The 18,411-nt window shown below is 36.6% G+C and overlaps 1 protein-coding gene across 1 annotated transcript in view; it reads left to right on the top strand.

Annotated features, from left to right (window-relative positions):
- Positions 1-17,668, top strand: part of LOC149820957 (Peptide chain release factor 1) — a 73,020-nt gene extending 55,352 nt beyond the window's left edge. The window contains exons 9-11 of the mRNA XM_089981870.1: positions 2,448-2,606; positions 16,259-16,354; positions 17,340-17,668. Of these exons, the coding sequence (XP_089837996.1) occupies positions 2,448-2,606; positions 16,259-16,354; positions 17,340-17,531 (447 nt within the window). The 3' untranslated portion in view covers positions 17,532-17,668. The remainder of the gene's footprint in view (positions 1-2,447; positions 2,607-16,258; positions 16,355-17,339) is intronic.
- The last annotated feature ends 743 nt before the right edge of the window (positions 17,669-18,411 follow it).

Here is an 18,411-nt window from a genome sequence, read left to right as displayed (position 1 = left end):
GCATTTACTTGAGTTGAATAGATAGTTGTTTGCCTACTTACCAGACCATCAGTGGTTCTGACCCCGTTTAATGGGGATTTCAGGTGTTGAACCTGCGTGGCGATATGCGGAGCAAGGCGGCATCAAGTTCCAGGGTTTCTCTAGACAGAGTTGTACTGCTTCCTTTTTATTGAACCTTCACTGCTTTTCTAAGCAGTAGTGTTGTAATAAACATGTGCTTTCGATAAAATGGAACACTTTGGTGGTCAATGAGTTGCTTAGCCACATACCTGCAACGTGCTCGGAGTTTTCTAAAACCGACGACTCATTATCGTCTTATTCCGCTGCTAAAAGCTTTTCTAAGTTCCGCTGCAAAGAAAAAAAAAAGAAATCCATGAAAATTTTAACTTAGCTTTGTTTTGGAAATCCGGGGCGTTACATTATCGTAAGTTTGAGGAGTATTAAAATACAATGTATATATTTTTGTATTTAATTGATATACACATATTTATACAATATACATATATCAGGGGTATTTTGGCCATTTAATGTCCTATAATAGAATACAGTCCACTAAGGACTGTAGAGTCTTTTTATTTTATTTTTATTTTTCTGTTTTTTATATTGTAAGTCAATATGACTGTTGGGGACTGCCTCCCTCTCTTGCATGTGAGGCTCTATAAATAGAGCCTCACTACTTTTTGTTCTCTAATGCTTTTTATAAGCATTTTGTCTGGTAATATAAAAATATTTACTTTATATTGTTCTTGTGAGATTGTGATATTGTGTCTCCTCCTTTGTGAAATGGTATTTGACCCAATAATGGTCTTTGTGAGTTTGTGATCTCTTGTATGATTGTATCCCTTAGTGGCATTCCATTATCACTGTTATTCACTTCATTTCATGTATCAGGTCCTTTATTTTGGCTGGGGAGGAAGGTGAAAAAATGGTCAAGGGCTGTGGAGATGGTGGCAAATGACATGGAAAGATCAAACTGAACTCTTTTTGAAGACATATCTTTAGATTTCACATGAAAGTGCACAAGATTATTTCAGTTTGGGCTAAGTTCATGTGTTCAGGGGTTAAACTATGAATATATGGGAACAATTGGATTAGGATGACAAAGGATTATGTTTATATGTGCGCATGTATGTGACTCATGGCACATGTTTACTGAATACGAAGAGCTAGGAACTAAGACCCACATCCTGATGAACAGATTGCTGGTCACTGCATAAAGCAGAGAATCTTTTTAACTGCCATGATACAAACAACCATTCAAGATGATTGCTGATAAGCTATGTAACACGGACTCTTCTAACAGGGCACTGCACCTGCGTCGCACCCGCACCCATGCAGGTGTGACACTTTGGACATGACTTCCTTTGCGTCAAGTGAAATCAAGCACATTGAGGTTCATTTCTGTTTAAAAGTAAATTCAGTTAACCCTAACTAAGTCCAGTTTTATCTATCTATCTATCTATATCTATATATATATATAAATACATAAATGCACACACATACACTTAGTGTTAACTTAAAACTGTTAAAAATTATATATATATACCCTCTCCGTGACCCCGCACCCAAGTTTTTTTAAAGTGCCGCATCGCTGCATCCTCACCCGCACCTATGTGACATAGTTGATGAGTATGTGGCAATCAGGGTAATTAGATTAGAAAAGTGAACATCACTAGAATAATAAAAAGTAATTAATAGAAAGTGAAGTAGTACCTAGTGTTTCGGAGGATGGAAGGAAATCAAATGCCTAAGAGATGAGAGAATAAAATAGGGCAACCATATACAGATTGCATATATTTATCACTCCTCAGGTGCTATTATGATATTCTTTTTGTGGTTTTTTAATCATTAAGATGAGTCATCATAGAATAGAGCAAGAGGAGAAAGATGGATTTTGCAAAATATTGGTCATAAAATGATATCTTTTCATTAGCTATATGACTTTTATTGTGTTTGTTTATGTTAGTAGGGTATCCAAAATTAATAGAGATATCATATCAAGAATAAATATATTACAAATATATGATGCTCAATAATAGGAGTCTAATGGCATACAAAAGATGAATACAAAACTAGGATAGCTCCCCAAACTTTGTAAATTTCATGGTTCCAAGGTTGATAGTTCTTCCTGATATTTGCTGCTTATACCCACTATTGTTCTGTAGTTCTGTTTTAGACATCAAGAACTATTTGCATATGTATGCTGCTATGCTGGAGAAAAGTGTAGAATACCTTTGCCATGCTGAAGATCATATAATTTCTAATATGCATTATACTGAAGGTTTCTATTATTAACTTGTTCATTATTTTTTGACAAAAGCCATGAGACTTTCAGGATTTTCGTAATTTATGCTTTATGTTCTGAATTATTCTTGACATGCTACCATTTATCATATTTACTTGCTAAGTTGATTGTTTTCCACTTTGCCCCGGGTGTTTCTTTGCAGGTAGATGTACAGTTGCGAAATGAGGAGTTGAGAATAGATACATATCGATCTGGTGGATCAGGAGGTCAGCATGCCAACACTACAAACAGTGCTGTTCGGATAACTCACATTCCTACAGGAATAATGGTCTCAATACAGGATGAACGATCACAACATATGGTAAGAGATGCACAATACCTGTAAAATCCACTAATTTGGTTATTGCTTCAGGCTTATAGCATGCAAGAATGTGAATAAGGTTCATTGTCTTTCATATCATTTATCATCTACTTGGAGTAATAATAATCAGTTATCTGATTATAGGATTTGCAAAGCTTGATGGGCATTGACCATAATTTCCTTTTCAATTGAATGATTTTTTTATGAAGTGTTGTCATTTATTATTAGTGCTTCTAATTTCTTTGTGCCACACCAAGGCAGCTTTTGGTATGTCAGCTGCTTAATGGTTCATTAATGCTCCAGAACTTTTTATGGTGTCTGATTTTATTCTCATCCAAGGAAGCACTAATAGGATCAGCCTTGCTGATGGAAGTGAACCATAATCTTTTAGTGATACTTCACTGATGAAAAAATGTGCGTGTAGGGGTAGGAAAAGATCGAGTCGTAATTAGCTATGGTTGTGAAGCCAACCTTGGTTGTCAAAGGCGGTGCCTAGGCGACCTAGGCGCAGCACCACCACTGGGCTTTTGGGTTTGGGCAGTGGGGCCTTATTTTACCACCTAGGCATCGCCTAGCTTGCCTAGGCGACACCTAGTCTGTTACCGCGTAGGCTGATGCCTATTGTTGTCCAGTTTTTTTAACTTGGTCAACCAAGCATAGGTATAAAAAGGGGAAAGGTGGTGCCCTTCTCTCTCTCTCTCTCTCTCTCGGTTTCTCACTCTCTCTCTGTTTCTCTCTCTCTCTCTCGGTTTCCTTTTTTTTTCTTTTTCTTCTTGTTTTCCCTTCCTGTTTTTTCTTCTTCTTCCTCTCTCTCGGTTTGCTCTCTTGTTTTTTCTTCTTATTCTTGTTTCTCTCTCTCTCTCTCTCTCTCTCGCTTTTTTGCTGTATTTCAGTTATTAATATATATATATATATATATTGTGTGTGTAATTCATATATAATCTGTTTGTCTCTTTCTGAGTTATATTTCTCACTGTTTCTGAGTTGTTTCTTAGTTATATAACTTATATTTTTGGTTGACCATTTTTTAGTTATATTTCTGGTTGATTGTTTCTGTGTTATATATACCTATGTGTAATTCATATATAATCTGTTTTCTTATCTTTTTCACAGTTCACACTTCACATGCACACAAACATATATATCTGTTTCTGAGTTATATTTCTGGTTGAGTGTTTCTGAGTTATATATATCTGTGTGTAATTCATTTATAATCTGTTTTATTATTTTTTTCACAATTCACACTTCACATGCACACACACACACACACACACGTACACACTTGTTATTATATATTATATATTTTGTATTTCAGTTATTATATTATATATATGTGTGTGTAATTCATATATAATCAGTTTTTTGTATGTAAAAATATATATATATATATATATATATATATATATATATACATATTAACATGTTATAGCTTATAAGCGTATGTAATTATGTATATGTATATCTGTGTGTACTTCATATATAATCTGTTTTGTTATCTTTTTCATAGTTCACACTTCACATGTATACACATACACTTGTTATTATATATTATATATTCTGTATTTCAGTTATTATATATTATATGTTCTGTATTTCGGTTATTATATATTATATATGTGTGTGTCTAATTCATATATAATCTGTTTTTTGTATATATATATATATATTAACATATTATAACTTATAAGCATATGTAATTATGTATATGTATATTTGTGTGTAATTCATATGTAATCTGTTTTGTTATCTTTTTCACAGTTCACAGTTCACACACACACACACACTTATTATTGTATATTATATATTCTGTGTTTCAGTTATTGTATATTATATATATATATGTGTGTGTGTGTGTGTGTAATTCATATATAGTTTAGAGATGAAGATTGGCATATGAGACGTTGGTTAAATGTAATGTTTTTAGTTATCATGAACTATCAGTAGTTCAGTTATGACTTATGATATTTTAGTAAGACTTGGATGTGAATTTAATATTGTTAAGGCTTTAATTGTGTTTAAAATATGTAGTTAATTGTGTTTAAATTATGTAGTTGCCTTTTATTTACATTGTCTGTTCTCAGTTGCGTGGTTTGTTTATTCAATTGTTCATTTCTTTTTCTTATTTCTCTCTTGCTTATTTTATGTCTATTGTTGTTAATTTTTTTGTATACGTGATTTTCTTTTTTTGTATATTGTTCATTAACATTGTTAGTTGTATGGTTTGATTATTCAATTGTTAATTTATTCTTAATTTTTTTGAGCAGGTTATTTAATATAATTGCTTTACAGTGTTTGACGACATGTGTTTTGTCTATTGCTTATTGTTGATTGATCTTATGTTGTATACATGTTTATTATTAATTTTAGCATTTTGTATACATATTTTTGTGTATTCTTTTTTTTAATTGGGGTACTGACTAGTCTGCCTAGTCTCGCCTAGTCTTTTTTAGGGGCTCATCGCCTAGGCGTCGTCTACCGCCTTTGACAACTAAGAGGCCAACCCTATGATTTTACTATAACTTTTGTAAACTGTTTACTGTGTTTCCAAACTCAGCAAAACAAATTGAGAGACAATGGTGTTATTATCTGTTTATGTTTCCTTTGTTAGAACCACTGTCACCGATATCACCAATATTTTGAATATATTGCGATATTATCAGCAATTTCAAGCTTGCCGATAATAACGGGAAAATATCGCGATATTTTTAAAATATCGGCAAATAAAATGTCGCGATAATATCATGATATTTTTGAGTTTTTTTTAAAAGTTTGTAGTTCTTATTTTTTCTTTTTTTTTTTATATTTAAAAACCTTTAAAACATGTTTCTTTATATTTTTGAAAGAAAAATAATACAAAACTTATTATTTTCTTAGGTTTTTGGTGTTATTTATATTTTTTTCCAATTTTTTAAACTCCCGATATTTTTTAAGATATTTTTAAGATTTATCAACTTTTGAAAATCTCTCCGAGAAATACCCTCGTCGAGAAATTACCTTTAACGATACAGGTGACTATGGTTAGAACTCACTTGTATGAGGGTCTTTTTCATCTTTTCTCCCTCATGTAATGTATTGTAAATGTGTAATATACTAAAGGGCAACCGACCGAAGGTGTAGTCTTCACATGGTGTCAGAGCAGGTCGAGGTAGGTACATCAGATGCTGACATTCCTTTACCTGTCTTCCTCTTCTCCTTCTCTCATTTTTCCCTTTCTTCTTCTTTCTTTTTTTTTAGATCAGATCTGATCACGTTGGATCAAATCTGATCTCTCTTTTCTTTTGATCAGATCTGCTTTTCCATCTTCTAGAAACAGATCTTATTCATCTCCTGTTCTTTTTTTTCTTAAATTTCAATTATGCGCAAGCCCTGATTCAGCGCTTCTCTCATTAGAAACAGGTCTGGATCGATTTCATCAGATCTATCTCAAATCTGTTTGATTCTTTTTTCCCCTGATGGATATCAGACCTGACCTGCTTTTACAGATCTGAATTAATTCACATGAAAACCGCTTTTTCTCTTTTGACGATTTTTAAACCCAATAGCCTTTGTCTTTTTATTTAATAAAAAATAAATAGTTACCAGAGTACGTATAAATTTATGCATCTACACGTACTGTCGAACCCCAAAAAAAAACATGGGCAGACCTTTGTCAAAAATTCACCATTCAGTTTCAGATATTGGTGACTATTTGATCATCCATTTTCCTTCCTCCATGTCTTCCTCTAATTCTCTTACTTCATCATTCCTCAACCAACTGGTTTCTGAATAGTTGGATTCGACAAACTTCATAACATGCATAAAACAAATCATTTCATTCATTTGCAGTCATGACCTGATGGGACATACAATGGATCCACGGCTGCACCCTTGAAATTCGTGTTAGTTACTAGGGAAAAGTCAAAAGAAAAGGAAAAGGAGACTACAAAAGATGATGTTATTGAGCCAACAGTTTATGTTAAAAATCCTGATTACACTGCTTGGTTAAAAAATGACCAAACAGTTGCATTTATCATGGCAACGCTTTCCAGACAGGTTCTTTTACATACTCCAACTGGAGTGACTGCACGTGAGCTTTGGGAAGTTTTGCACCAGTGGTATGAGCCGATAACTATACCAAAAATATATCACCTCAAATATGAGTTCGGATCATTAAAGAGAAGAAGCAGCAATGTTACGAAATTTCTTGATAAGGTAAAATACATTGCAGACCAGCTGGCAGCTATTGGTAGTCCTCTGGCGGATGAAGATGTTTGCAGTGAGACTATTCGTGGACTGGGTGATGATTACAACATGTTTAAGGCGATGTATATGGGCCTTGAGAAGGGAGTTAACCTTGACAAACTCAAGTCTATGTCGCTTGAATTCTAATCCAATTTTGGTATCTCAATAAAGAAAGAGGATTCTCAACCAGAGTTACTGGAAGCGCCTAGGCAAAAGGGGAAGCGCGAAACGTCGCGCTTCCGAAGCGTGAGGGGAAGCGTCCCCTTTTTTGGGAAGCGCGCTTCCCTTTTTTGGGAAGCGCGCTTCCCTTTTTTGGGAAGCGCTTCCCCCACGATTCCCCCTCGCTTCCCCATTTTTTTCATTTTTTTCGCTTCCCCTCGCTTCCGGTTCGCTTCCTAGGTCGCTTCCGGTTCGCTTCCTAGGTCGTTTCCGAGACGATTCGGAATTTTCTTCTAAGTGGTCCCACGCTTCCCCGCTTCCTAAATTTTTGAAAGTGCCTCGCTTCCCGCTCCCGCTTCCCGTATCGCTTCCCGCTCCCGCTTCCTCGACTGGTAACTCTGTTCTCAACCGAACCATGAGGTAATGATGGTAGCCAGCTCAAATTGTGGATGTGGTAGGTGCAGAAATCATTTTGATAATAGGGCTTAAGGGATTCTTTCTAATCCCAATGTTCCCAATCCAAGTAGAAATCGTCAGAACGTGACATGTCAGATATGTGGGAAACAAGGACATTCGTGTTGCAACTGCTACTGGAGGTATGTTCCATCCTGTCGTCCTCCTACTGTTACCTACCCAGCTCGGTTTCATCAGTTTGATCCACAGACCAGCAGTATGAATGGAGGAAGAGGTTCTCGACCAACAACCTTCAATGTGGGATCTAATCCCACAATTGTAGGGTCCAAATCTCCTTCTCTTTTGGGGCAAAGTCAGGATATGGATATTTTGAGTGCATCATTCTCTCAAATGGGCATGCATGGTAGTGGGAATTTCTATAATCACCCTATGCATCAGGGCAATATCAACAACAAATGACTCTTGACTCTGATCAGATCTCCATGGTCAGTGAATTCAGATCAGCCAACATGGACAATCCCTACCTCTTCAGATGTCATAGTCGAGTTCTTGGTTCCTGGATTCAGGTGCAGTGCATCATGGCACAGGTGATGCAGGTAAACTCACGAGCCTTACTCCATATTATGGTAGCGAAAAAATAGTCACTGGTGATGGAAAAACCCATTCCATCACTCAAATTGAATCTGCCACTATTCACACTCCCAATGGTCATTTTCATCTTTTGAATACGTTTCTTGTTCCTAATATTAAACATAACCTTATTTTTGTGTCTCAACTTACTGATCAATCTAACTTCTGTATTTCTTTCTCTTCTTCCTTCTCTTTAAAGGACATTCACACGAAGTAGAACCTCGTTGAAGGAAAGAGATGCAGATGATTGTATGTCATCAATGAAGCTCCTGTTGATCGTGAAAGAAGGGAGTACTCGATCTCTGTATAGGCCTGTCACGAGAGAGAGAGAGAGAGAGAGAGAGAGAGAGAGAGAGAGAGAGAGAGAGAGAGAGAGAGAGAGAGAGAGATTCCATAGAAAGTGCGTCAGTCAATTGTGGTTGCGCCTCTCATTCTATTAATATGTAAATATACAATTACTAGGGTACAAAAGTACCCCTTAATAACACGTTAATTTACATTACACGTTGATTGGATCTGGATCCGATCCAATATACAAAACGGGTCGGGTCCTGCATAAATATGACGATTCCTTTTCAGCCTCCCTCAAGTTGTGCATGGTCCTGAACCATGAACAACTTGCCTTTCAGAAACCAAAATCTGTCCTTTGTCAACCCTTTAGTAAGAATGTCAGCAACTTGTTCTTCAGTCGCCACATACATGGGTTCAATCTCTTTATCTTTAACCTTTTTTCGAATAAAATGTTGATCTATTTCAATATGCTTTGCTCGACTGTGGTGGATGGGATTGAAGGACATGTTGATGGCACTTTGATTGTCACACAATAGTAGTGACCGAGCAATCGGTTCTCCCATTTCTGTCAGGAGATATCTTATCCACGTAGCCTCAGCCGTGGCAGCAGCCATCGATCTGTATTCAGCCTCAGTGCTTGACCTAGCAACCGCCTTTTGTTTTCTACTGCTCCAAGATACTAAGTTTGGTCCAATAAAGTTGTAATAACCGGATACTGATCACCGTTCATCTGGATCACCCGCCCAATCAGCATCACATAAATAACGACCTCATGGCCCTCGCCTGGATCTAATTCTCTTTTATTGTATACCAGTCCATCACCAACTGTACCCTTCAGGTAACGAAGTATATGTTTGACCGCCTCCATGTGTGACATACGAGGTTCATGCATAAACTGGGATACCTGGTTAACCGAGTATACTATATCAGGTCTAGTAAAAGTCAGGTATTGCAACATGCCAACTAAGCTGCGATACTTGGTGGGATCTTCATATATATCCCCTTCCTTTGAATTCAGTTTCTGATGGATGACACTTGGAGTTGTCAACGGCTTACAATTTGTCATGCTCGCTCTGCTGAAAATGTCCAATGTGTATTTGTGTTGAGTAAGGGTGAGTGTATCATTTCTTTTATCAACTTCTACCCCAAGAAAATATCACAGCTCTCCCAAATCTTTCATCTTAAATCTCTGATTTAATAACTTCTTCACCCGCTCAATGTGACTTTTACAGTTCCCTGTGATGATGATGCCATCTACATATATTAGTAGAAGGGTAGTGACACTGTGTTCATTGTGAATAAATAATGAGTGATCTAGAAGGGACCGAGAGAAGCCATGCCTTTGTATCTCTAGCGAAAAATTGTCGAACCAGGAACAAGAAGCTTGTTTCAAACCATGGAGTGCTCTCTTTAACTTGCATACATATTTTTTGGCGTCTTGTTCTGCATATCCAGTGGGTTGTTCCATGTATACCTCCTCCTTTAAATCCCCGTGCAAAAATGCATTTTTAACATCCAACTGACTCAATGTCCATCCATGTTTAATGGCTAGACTCAACACAATGCGAATGGTCCCCATTTTAACTACAGGACTGAAAGTTTCATCGAAGTCTAGTCCTTCCTCTTGTGTGAATCCCTTGGCTACAAGTCTAGCCTTGTACCTTTCGATGCTCCCATCTGGCTTATACTTTATCTTGTACACCCATTTTGACCCAACAACATTTCTGTTTAGTGGTCTAGGTACAATCTCCCATGTCCCACATTCATGTAATGCCTCCATTTCTTCATTCATTGCTTCTACCCATCTTCTAGAGCCCGCAACTTGATAGAACATGAGGGGCTCATCCTCTTTACTTATGGCTATAAAAAACAACTGAAAATCCAATGAAATTTTTTTATAGCTTACCCATCTGTCAAGCGGATGTCGAATCCGTGAGGATCTTCTGATATCCATCATCTGTGAAGCGGGATCAGATGGGTCCGTACTTGTACAAGAAATGAATGGGGGCTCTTTCTCTCGCCGGGTGTACACAATACCCTTATATCTTGTTGGCTCCAAGTCATGTGTAACAGTCTTTTCCGTTTGAGTTTCATTGGTTGATTCCTCATGTGTTTTCTTCTGACAGCAATTTGCCGAACAGTCTACTCTACAATTGGAAAAGAGTTCTGAATTTAACCATGGGTAATATACCTCAACGTTGGGGCTTGAGTTTTCAGTGTGAGGGGTTGAATTAGCAGTCTGATCATCAAAGTTCATTTCATCGAAAACTACATTCCTTGATATTTTGACACGCTTGCTCAAGGGATCATAGCACCTGTACCCTTTGTAGTCTTCTGCATATCCTATAAACCTGCATTTTAAGGCTTTATCTTAGAACTTGTGCCTTTGTGAGCTATCAATGTGAACATAACAAACAGACCCAAACACACATAATTCATGATAATCAGGTTGTGTGCCAAATAGAGAAAAATATGGTGACTTATTCTCTAAGATATTCATGGGCAGCCGATTTATCACATGAACTCTGGAGTGAAAAGCCTCAGTCCATAATGATACAGGGAGATTGCTCCCATGCATCATGCTCATTGCAGTCTCAACAATATGTCGATGCTTCCTCTCAGCAATCCCATTTTGTTGAGGTGTATGCGGGCAAGACACTCTTCTCTTTATCCCATTATGTTGAAGGAAACTAACAAAGTCACTCGAGGAGAATTCACCTCCTCCATCACACTGGAAATTGAGAATGTTGGCAGAGAAATGATTGTGAACAAAAGAATGAAATCTCTGGAACAATCCAAAGACTTCTGATTTGTGCTTCATAAAAAATATTCAAGTATAACGCGAGTAACTATCAATGAAAATAAGATAGTATTTACTGTCAGAAAGAGAAGTAATTGGGGAAGGACCCCAGACATCTGAACAAATGACCTCAAATGGCCTTGAAGCTCTTTTATTAATTGAAGCGAATGGTAAAATATGATTCTTACATAAATGACAACTAGAACACTTTGTATCAACGACCTCTGAACTCAGACTGGACTTAGGAATGAGATTATTCAAGACAAGTTTTTCAATAAAATGGCGACCACAATGGCCAAGAATCTACACTTGGAAGCCTTTGGTTGAAATTTATTTATGAGAGAATCATCAATATGAACATAGCAAGTGCATTCAAATACACGCAGAGCATCATAATCAGGCTGAATGCCGAAAAGAGAAAAATATGGTGTACTATTTTGTAAAACTGTCATGGGCAAACGATTTATAATATAGACCGCAGAATGGAATGCCTCTGTCCACAAACCAATGGGAAGATTGCTATCATGCTTCATGCTCATGGTCGTTTCAACAATATGCCTATGCTTTTTTTCAGCAATCCCATTTTGTTGTGGCGTATGTGGACAAGACACTCTATGCTTTATTCCATTACTTTGGAGAAAATCAATAAAATCCTTCGATGTATACTCACCACCTCCATCATAGTGAAAATGCATAATATTGGTAGAGAAATGGTTTTGAACAAAGGCATGAAAGTTACGAAATATGTGAAAAGTTTCAGACTTGTGCTTCATAAAGAATATCCAAGTATAACGAGAATAACTGTCAATAAAGATGAGATAGATATCTGCTGCCAGAAGAAGAACAGACGGGTGCATGACCCCAAATATCAGAATAAACAATTTCAAAAGGTCTTGAAGCTTTTTTATTTATAGAATCAAAAGGAAGAACATGACTTACGCATTTGACAACTGAAGCACTTTTTTTTGTTTTCCTCAGGAGTTAAACTTGATTTAGGAATTAATTTACTTGATACAAGTTTCTCAAGAAAAGAATGACTGCAGTGACCAAGACGATCATGCCAAAGACTTGGCTTATTACATTTAGAAAGGCTAAAAACAGACTCAGGACCTGACACAGATAATTCAGACTGAAAAGACTTAGACTTCAATAAGGGCTTCAAGACGAAACTTGTATGCGCAAATGAATCTTCTTTGAAGATGTATATATTTTCTTTTTGCTCCCCTTCAGCGAATGTCTCCCTCATTTGAAGATCCTTGATATACACAAAAGAGGGAGTGAATTCAACATAAGAATGTGTATCATCAATAAGTTTAGACACAGAAATAATGTTCTTTTTTATGTTAAGAGCATGAATGACATTTGACAAATTGAGAGATGATGTAGACAAAGGAATGATTGCATCACCAATGTGAGAAATATGATAGTGAGATCCATCTCCAGTAACAATACTATTTTTATCAAAGTAAGGAACAAAGCTCGAGAGCTTACCAACATCCCCTGTAATATGGGTCGTTGCTCCTGAATCAACATACCATAATCCTTGATCATTCTGCTTCAAATGCAACCCAGACAATGCTGTCAACAAATGTTGTTTTACCTCCCCATCAGTTTTTGTAACATTATCTTCCTTCTTGCTTTCAGTGTTTTGCAACTTTCCTTTATTTTGAGGATTAAACCAACAATTTGCTTTAATATGTCATTTTTTATTGCACAGGTAACATGTCAGGACAACTCTTTGATTTTGGTTCTTCGCATTGGAGTTGAACGGCATATTGGGTGTGGGAAGCAAACCTGGACCTGCAAATCTACCACGACCTCTTCCTCCTCTGAAGCTATTTCCTCCACGACCACGACTGAAGGAAAAACCAGTAGCTAAAACATCTTGGGAATCAGATTGAGCACCAGAATTTTCAGCAATGCCTTTCAACGTCATTTTGTATTGCAGGAGTTTTGCTCGAAGGTCCTCAAACGTGGGAAGCATGGGCAAGCATAACAATGATGTCACCAATACATGAAAATCTGGGCCCAAACCATTCAATGTCTGTTGTACTTTATCCTTGTCCGGCACTTCACATCCAATAATGGCAAGTTGATCTGTAATGGTCTTCACCTTATTCAAATAGTTCATAATAGATAGACTGCCTTTCTTGAGAAACAAAACTCTGGCTTCAGATATCTGAGAATATGTCCGTGTCAACTGGTTCCACAATTCCATCGTTGTACAATCGTCGGGAATAGCAACTAGTACTTCTTGAGACATGGTAGATGTAATATAGGCAATTAATGCCTGGTCTTTTCTCATCCAAGAGACACAATCCAAGCTTCGAACAAGCTTAGTAGATGCAACACCTAGTGCGTCTGTTTTCTCCTTTGCGATGAACTCTGGTGGGGCTGGAATTGATCCATCCAGATGACCAAAGAGATCTTGGCTCCTGATAAAAGGAACTATCTGTCTCTTCCAGGTCAGGAAATTGAAATTATTTAATTTCTCATAGACAAGTTGATTAAGAAAGTTTGATGACAAACCGGACTGGGTTAAAGAAGGATCCATGGTTATGAGATACTTGAATATAAGCTGGAAAGTACTCTTAGAAAGGAGCAATTGAATAGCTAATCAAACTTGGAAATAATGTGACTGTTTAAAAACAATCCAAAGATGTAACAAATTTCGGATCTGCTGTCTTTTTTTTTCTTCTTTTTTTGTTCTTTTTTTTTTAACAGATGTCAGATCACGTGAAAAATTCAAATAATCAATTCAATATTCATGAATCAAGTCACCTGAACATGCCGTGTTCGATTAGCGTTAATCGGCAAAAGAAAAATCATTATACCAAAATCACGATAAAAGGTGTTTTCAGACTGATTAAGAATCAGTTTTAAGATGAGAGAACAAGAAACCAGAATCTAGAATAAAAAAAATCAGAGTTTTTCTTGGAATATGATAACAATTTCTGAAGGTGGGTCACAATTCAAGAAGATAACGATTCAAGAAATCAAAATGAGAGAAGATGGGTCGCGATTCAAGAAGGTACCGATTCAAGAAAATGACTCAAGATGGAAATACGATAGATTTTAGAAACTTGTGAACAAACTTTTAAGAAAAAGACGTGTTTCAGTCTTTCAAATGGAAACACGAAAACTTTTTCAAGAAGAGATGGCGGCAAGGAGAAGAGATCATTTTTTTTTTTTGAGAAAATACGATAACATAGAAGAAATAGTGAGGGAAGGATGTTTTCTTGACTGAAATCAAAAGATCTCTTTGTTCATACCTTTTTGGAAGCAATACCGAGCCCTAAACCCAACCCTGCTTTGATACCATGTTAGAACTTGAGTTCTGACCTGTGCTGATCTGCACTGAGGAGAAAATAAGAAGGTAACAGACGAAGGAAACACTGAAGTAGAGGAAGGAGACGCAGAGAGGTTTTGGGCTGCAAAGGTTCACACTTTCATCAATCGTGCGTGACCTGATGATACATCATATTTAACTATTAGGTTACAAGTAATTTTATCATGGACATATCTGTCCTACAACAAAACATAGAATTACACGCGTGTCCCAGTAAACACGTCAAACACACAAATCTTAGTTCGGGTCTGGATCAGACCCAAACCGAACCCAGACTGAATTCACGACACTTAATAATCCCAGCCTGGGTAACGACCTCTATTGTCTCCAACATAGTTGGCAAACTCGCGACTCGGGCTCAGATGGCCCAATCCTTGACTCGTGAGTCAACGAGTTGGCTGGGTGACTCGGACGAGTCAGCACTCTATATTTTATAGTGTAAGCACATGAATAAGATATGAAAATAACTAAACTTCAAGATAATATGTCAACAATTAAGTTATAAAAACATATAATTATACATGATTATTAACTTTTTTCATTGAACAATATTAGATTCTTCATAACAAGTGACTTTATATAACAATTGTGCATTAAAATAATAAAATACATGATAAAAAATTTATAATCAGCATTAGGATCGGTGACCCATTAGGGGTCCCATCCAAGTCGTTTGCCAAATATGGTCTCCTATTCTGTTTTCTTCTCTTCTTTCTCTGTGTAGCAGGGCACGCAGACCGAAGGTTCTGTCTTCACATCCTTCAACAATCTTAGTGTTTTGGACATGTTGTGTCCGTGACCATGAATTCATAACAAAACTTATCCTAATGTAGAACTTGATTGGCTTTAGGGAATTAAAAGATGTCTTGTAGGCTAAATTTTGTTTTAATCTGTTGCATTCTATAAAAGGAAGCTTACAAATTGTTTCTTATTCCAAAGTATGTCTTCAGTTCCATGAGGGAAACGTGCTTAAAAGGACACCTTGATTTGGATTATTATGTGATAATTGTTAACAAATAGTGAAACTCAATATAGGCATTTACTGCTGGTTAACCTCAAGAAACTTAACCAAAAACAAATTACATCATTCCCCCCCCTCTCTCTCTCTCCATGTGTGTGTGTATCATAGTTAACAATATCATGATATTTTCAATTTATTGCAGGCTTAAAGCTTTTTTAAAATATTAAAAAGCAAATTAAGTTATTATATAGAAAATATTGTTTTAATAAATTTGTTTATCCACCCTAGGAAATCCATTTTTAAAAACAATTTAATTTTTTTAATTTCCCTTTAATTTATTAAAAATAAGGAGTTTTTTTAAGGTTTCGTTGAGAAACAACAGTTGTTTCTAGAATTACCACAGAAACTGCTACGCACATATGGGTTTATCTAACTTTAAATTATTTATATTAGTGGTAGCAGAGATCAATTGATTAAATGACCAAAACACTCTTATAAGCAATTACATTTTTAGAATATATAGTTGTCTTTTGGGGTTAAGAAAAGTTACTTTTACTTTTTCAAATTTAAATGACTAAAGTGCACCTTGTTATTTTTTGATAAATATGTTTGATTTATAGCTTCCCGATAAAACAAATTATTTGCTTTACTCCTAAAGGTAACTATCTTTTCAAAAATGCCATTGCGTATAAGACTTGATTATTTCAATCAATTGGACACTGTTCTAGTTTGGAGCTGCATAAACAATCTGAATCATTTTCTTTAGGTTATTCTCCTTTGTTTTATTTTCCTATTGATCTTTGTTTGCATGTGTGCACTATTGACAGAACAAAGCTAAAGCACTGAAAGTACTATGTGCCAAATTATATGAAATGGAGAGATGCAGAGTTCAGGCAAGCAGATCAAAGCTTCGATCAGAACTGGTAAACAAACTATTGTATTCCTATTTTGCTTACTATTTAAAAACTACAAACATGAGCATATACTAGGGATGGCAGTGGACCGAGGGGAAACGGGGCCCCGCCCCGATTGGACCGAGGATGGAGGACATGAAACGGGGATGGAGGTTAAAATCAAGACCCGTGCAGAGATGGAGGCGGGGATGGAGGGCAAGATTTTGAGACAGGGTGGGGGTGGAGACCTTGTCCCCCGTCCCCGCCCCGGTCCACTGCCATCCCTAGCTTATACTTGGATTATTACCATAAAGGTCCTTGATAGGAAACTAGGCCTCGAGCCATGGAGCTAGAGATATAATGTTGCCAATGGATATTATTGAATTGGATATATACACCAGTTAGATCAAATTAAACCAGATGTCTTTACAAGAACTTGATATGACGTAGTTGCTCAGACTTGGTTCCATCTGACTTCTATGAGATCTAGGTGCAGCCATCGTTTTTCGTTTATCTACCCACCCAAAGCCATACATATCTTACCTATTACTGTTGGAAGGGGATTCCTAACTTTACTGCCTTCCTGTCAAAAAGTATACCTACCTTGAGCTACCAAACATGTTAGGAAAAATACTTTACATTTTATCAAATTTAGATCACAAACTGTATTTAGTAGTGATGTATTTGTTCTGATCTGATCTACATCCAAATCCAACCCCTAAGACTGGTTGGTCAGGCCTAATTGAAATAGAAAGCTTTAGAGAGCTGGGTCCATCTCAAGTCTCATATAATGTCTTTCAATGTTCAACTTCAATGACCAAATTCCAGCTTGGGTTTTAACGACTAAGCTCAAATTAAGCTATTAATTCTCTTTTAGTTTTTTTTGTTGTTGAAATTGACGAGTTTCTTGGCGAGGGGCTCAGTGCGGTTCTATCAGGAGTCTTGCTAATCAACAAAAAGAAGTCTCAAAAGTTCAGAAAATTTTCCCTTGATAGTTTGCTAATGTTGTCTGCAGATTGGTAGTGGAGACAGGTCAGACCGAATTCGTACATACAACTTTCCTCAAGGCCGTGTAACAGATCACCGCATTGGCTTGACATGTCACAATATAGATGATGTGTTGCAAGGTGAAAACCTGGACGTTTTCATTGATGGTCTTCTTTTACAAGAAGAAATGAATGCTGTTGCGTCATTTGGTTCTGTTTAGTTTTTGTTAAGAGTCATGAGAACGTATCAAGAGTTTTCCAATTTCCATAGTGATCTCATTGATAGGCTAATCATTAGGAAGTCTTTAGAAAAATAATTAATTTAAGATTTTTTTTTTTTTGACGAAAAGAATGCTGGGGGGGGTACCCACTAATGCCTGTATTGATTTCATAAATATACATCGTGAATTACTACTCTGCTTGTATTTATCCAATGTGAAACCAAAAAAATGATATTTCAATCTGATCGCTGATTCAGTTCTGATGGGGCCTTAACATTGAGATTCGATTCTGTCGGATTTAAAGGGATGAACAGTCTACCTAATGGCTATTGTTAAATCGATGCAGATTCAACCCATTTGTGGATTTTATAAGATAAGTTGGATCTGGGTTGATCCAATTACAGAATTTCGTTATATTTGATTCAACTCATGAGTTAGTGTCAAAACTAGTTTCCTTTTATCTGATCTATAAATATGGTCGCTCATGGTTTCTTGGTGGGTCAAAGTCGAATCTAACCTGTTGACAACCTTGAGGAAAATGGATACCTTTAATAGAGTTGGTGCTGAAAAACTGGTGATCCGTGTCGATGATAAGGAGTTCAAAATTTGATGAAATATCGAGTCTGTTGCCTTTCACATAAAGTCAGTTACCTTTTATGGTTGAAACCTCTCCATGAGCAACAAAAACTATGATTTTGTTGAATCTCCAAAAAGAGAACATCTACTTGTAAACCATATCTTGATAATCCCGATATTTAACCCTATGCTGCATGATAATTTCGTATTTGCGTTTAAGGTAATTATTGGAGCGGTTAACTAATGGGTGAAAGTGAATCCTGTCCATCCAAGGTCCTTGGAAGCCCTCCTACACAACAGTGGC

The sequence above is a fragment of the Nuphar pumila genome, chromosome 12 (genome assembly GCF_984573655.1).
Source record: "Nuphar pumila chromosome 12, dmNupPumi1.hap1.1, whole genome shotgun sequence".
Lineage (NCBI taxonomy): Eukaryota > Viridiplantae > Streptophyta > Magnoliopsida > Nymphaeales > Nymphaeaceae > Nuphar > Nuphar pumila.
Note: the sequence above shows the minus strand (reverse complement) of the source record. Positions and strands in the feature narration are given on the sequence as shown.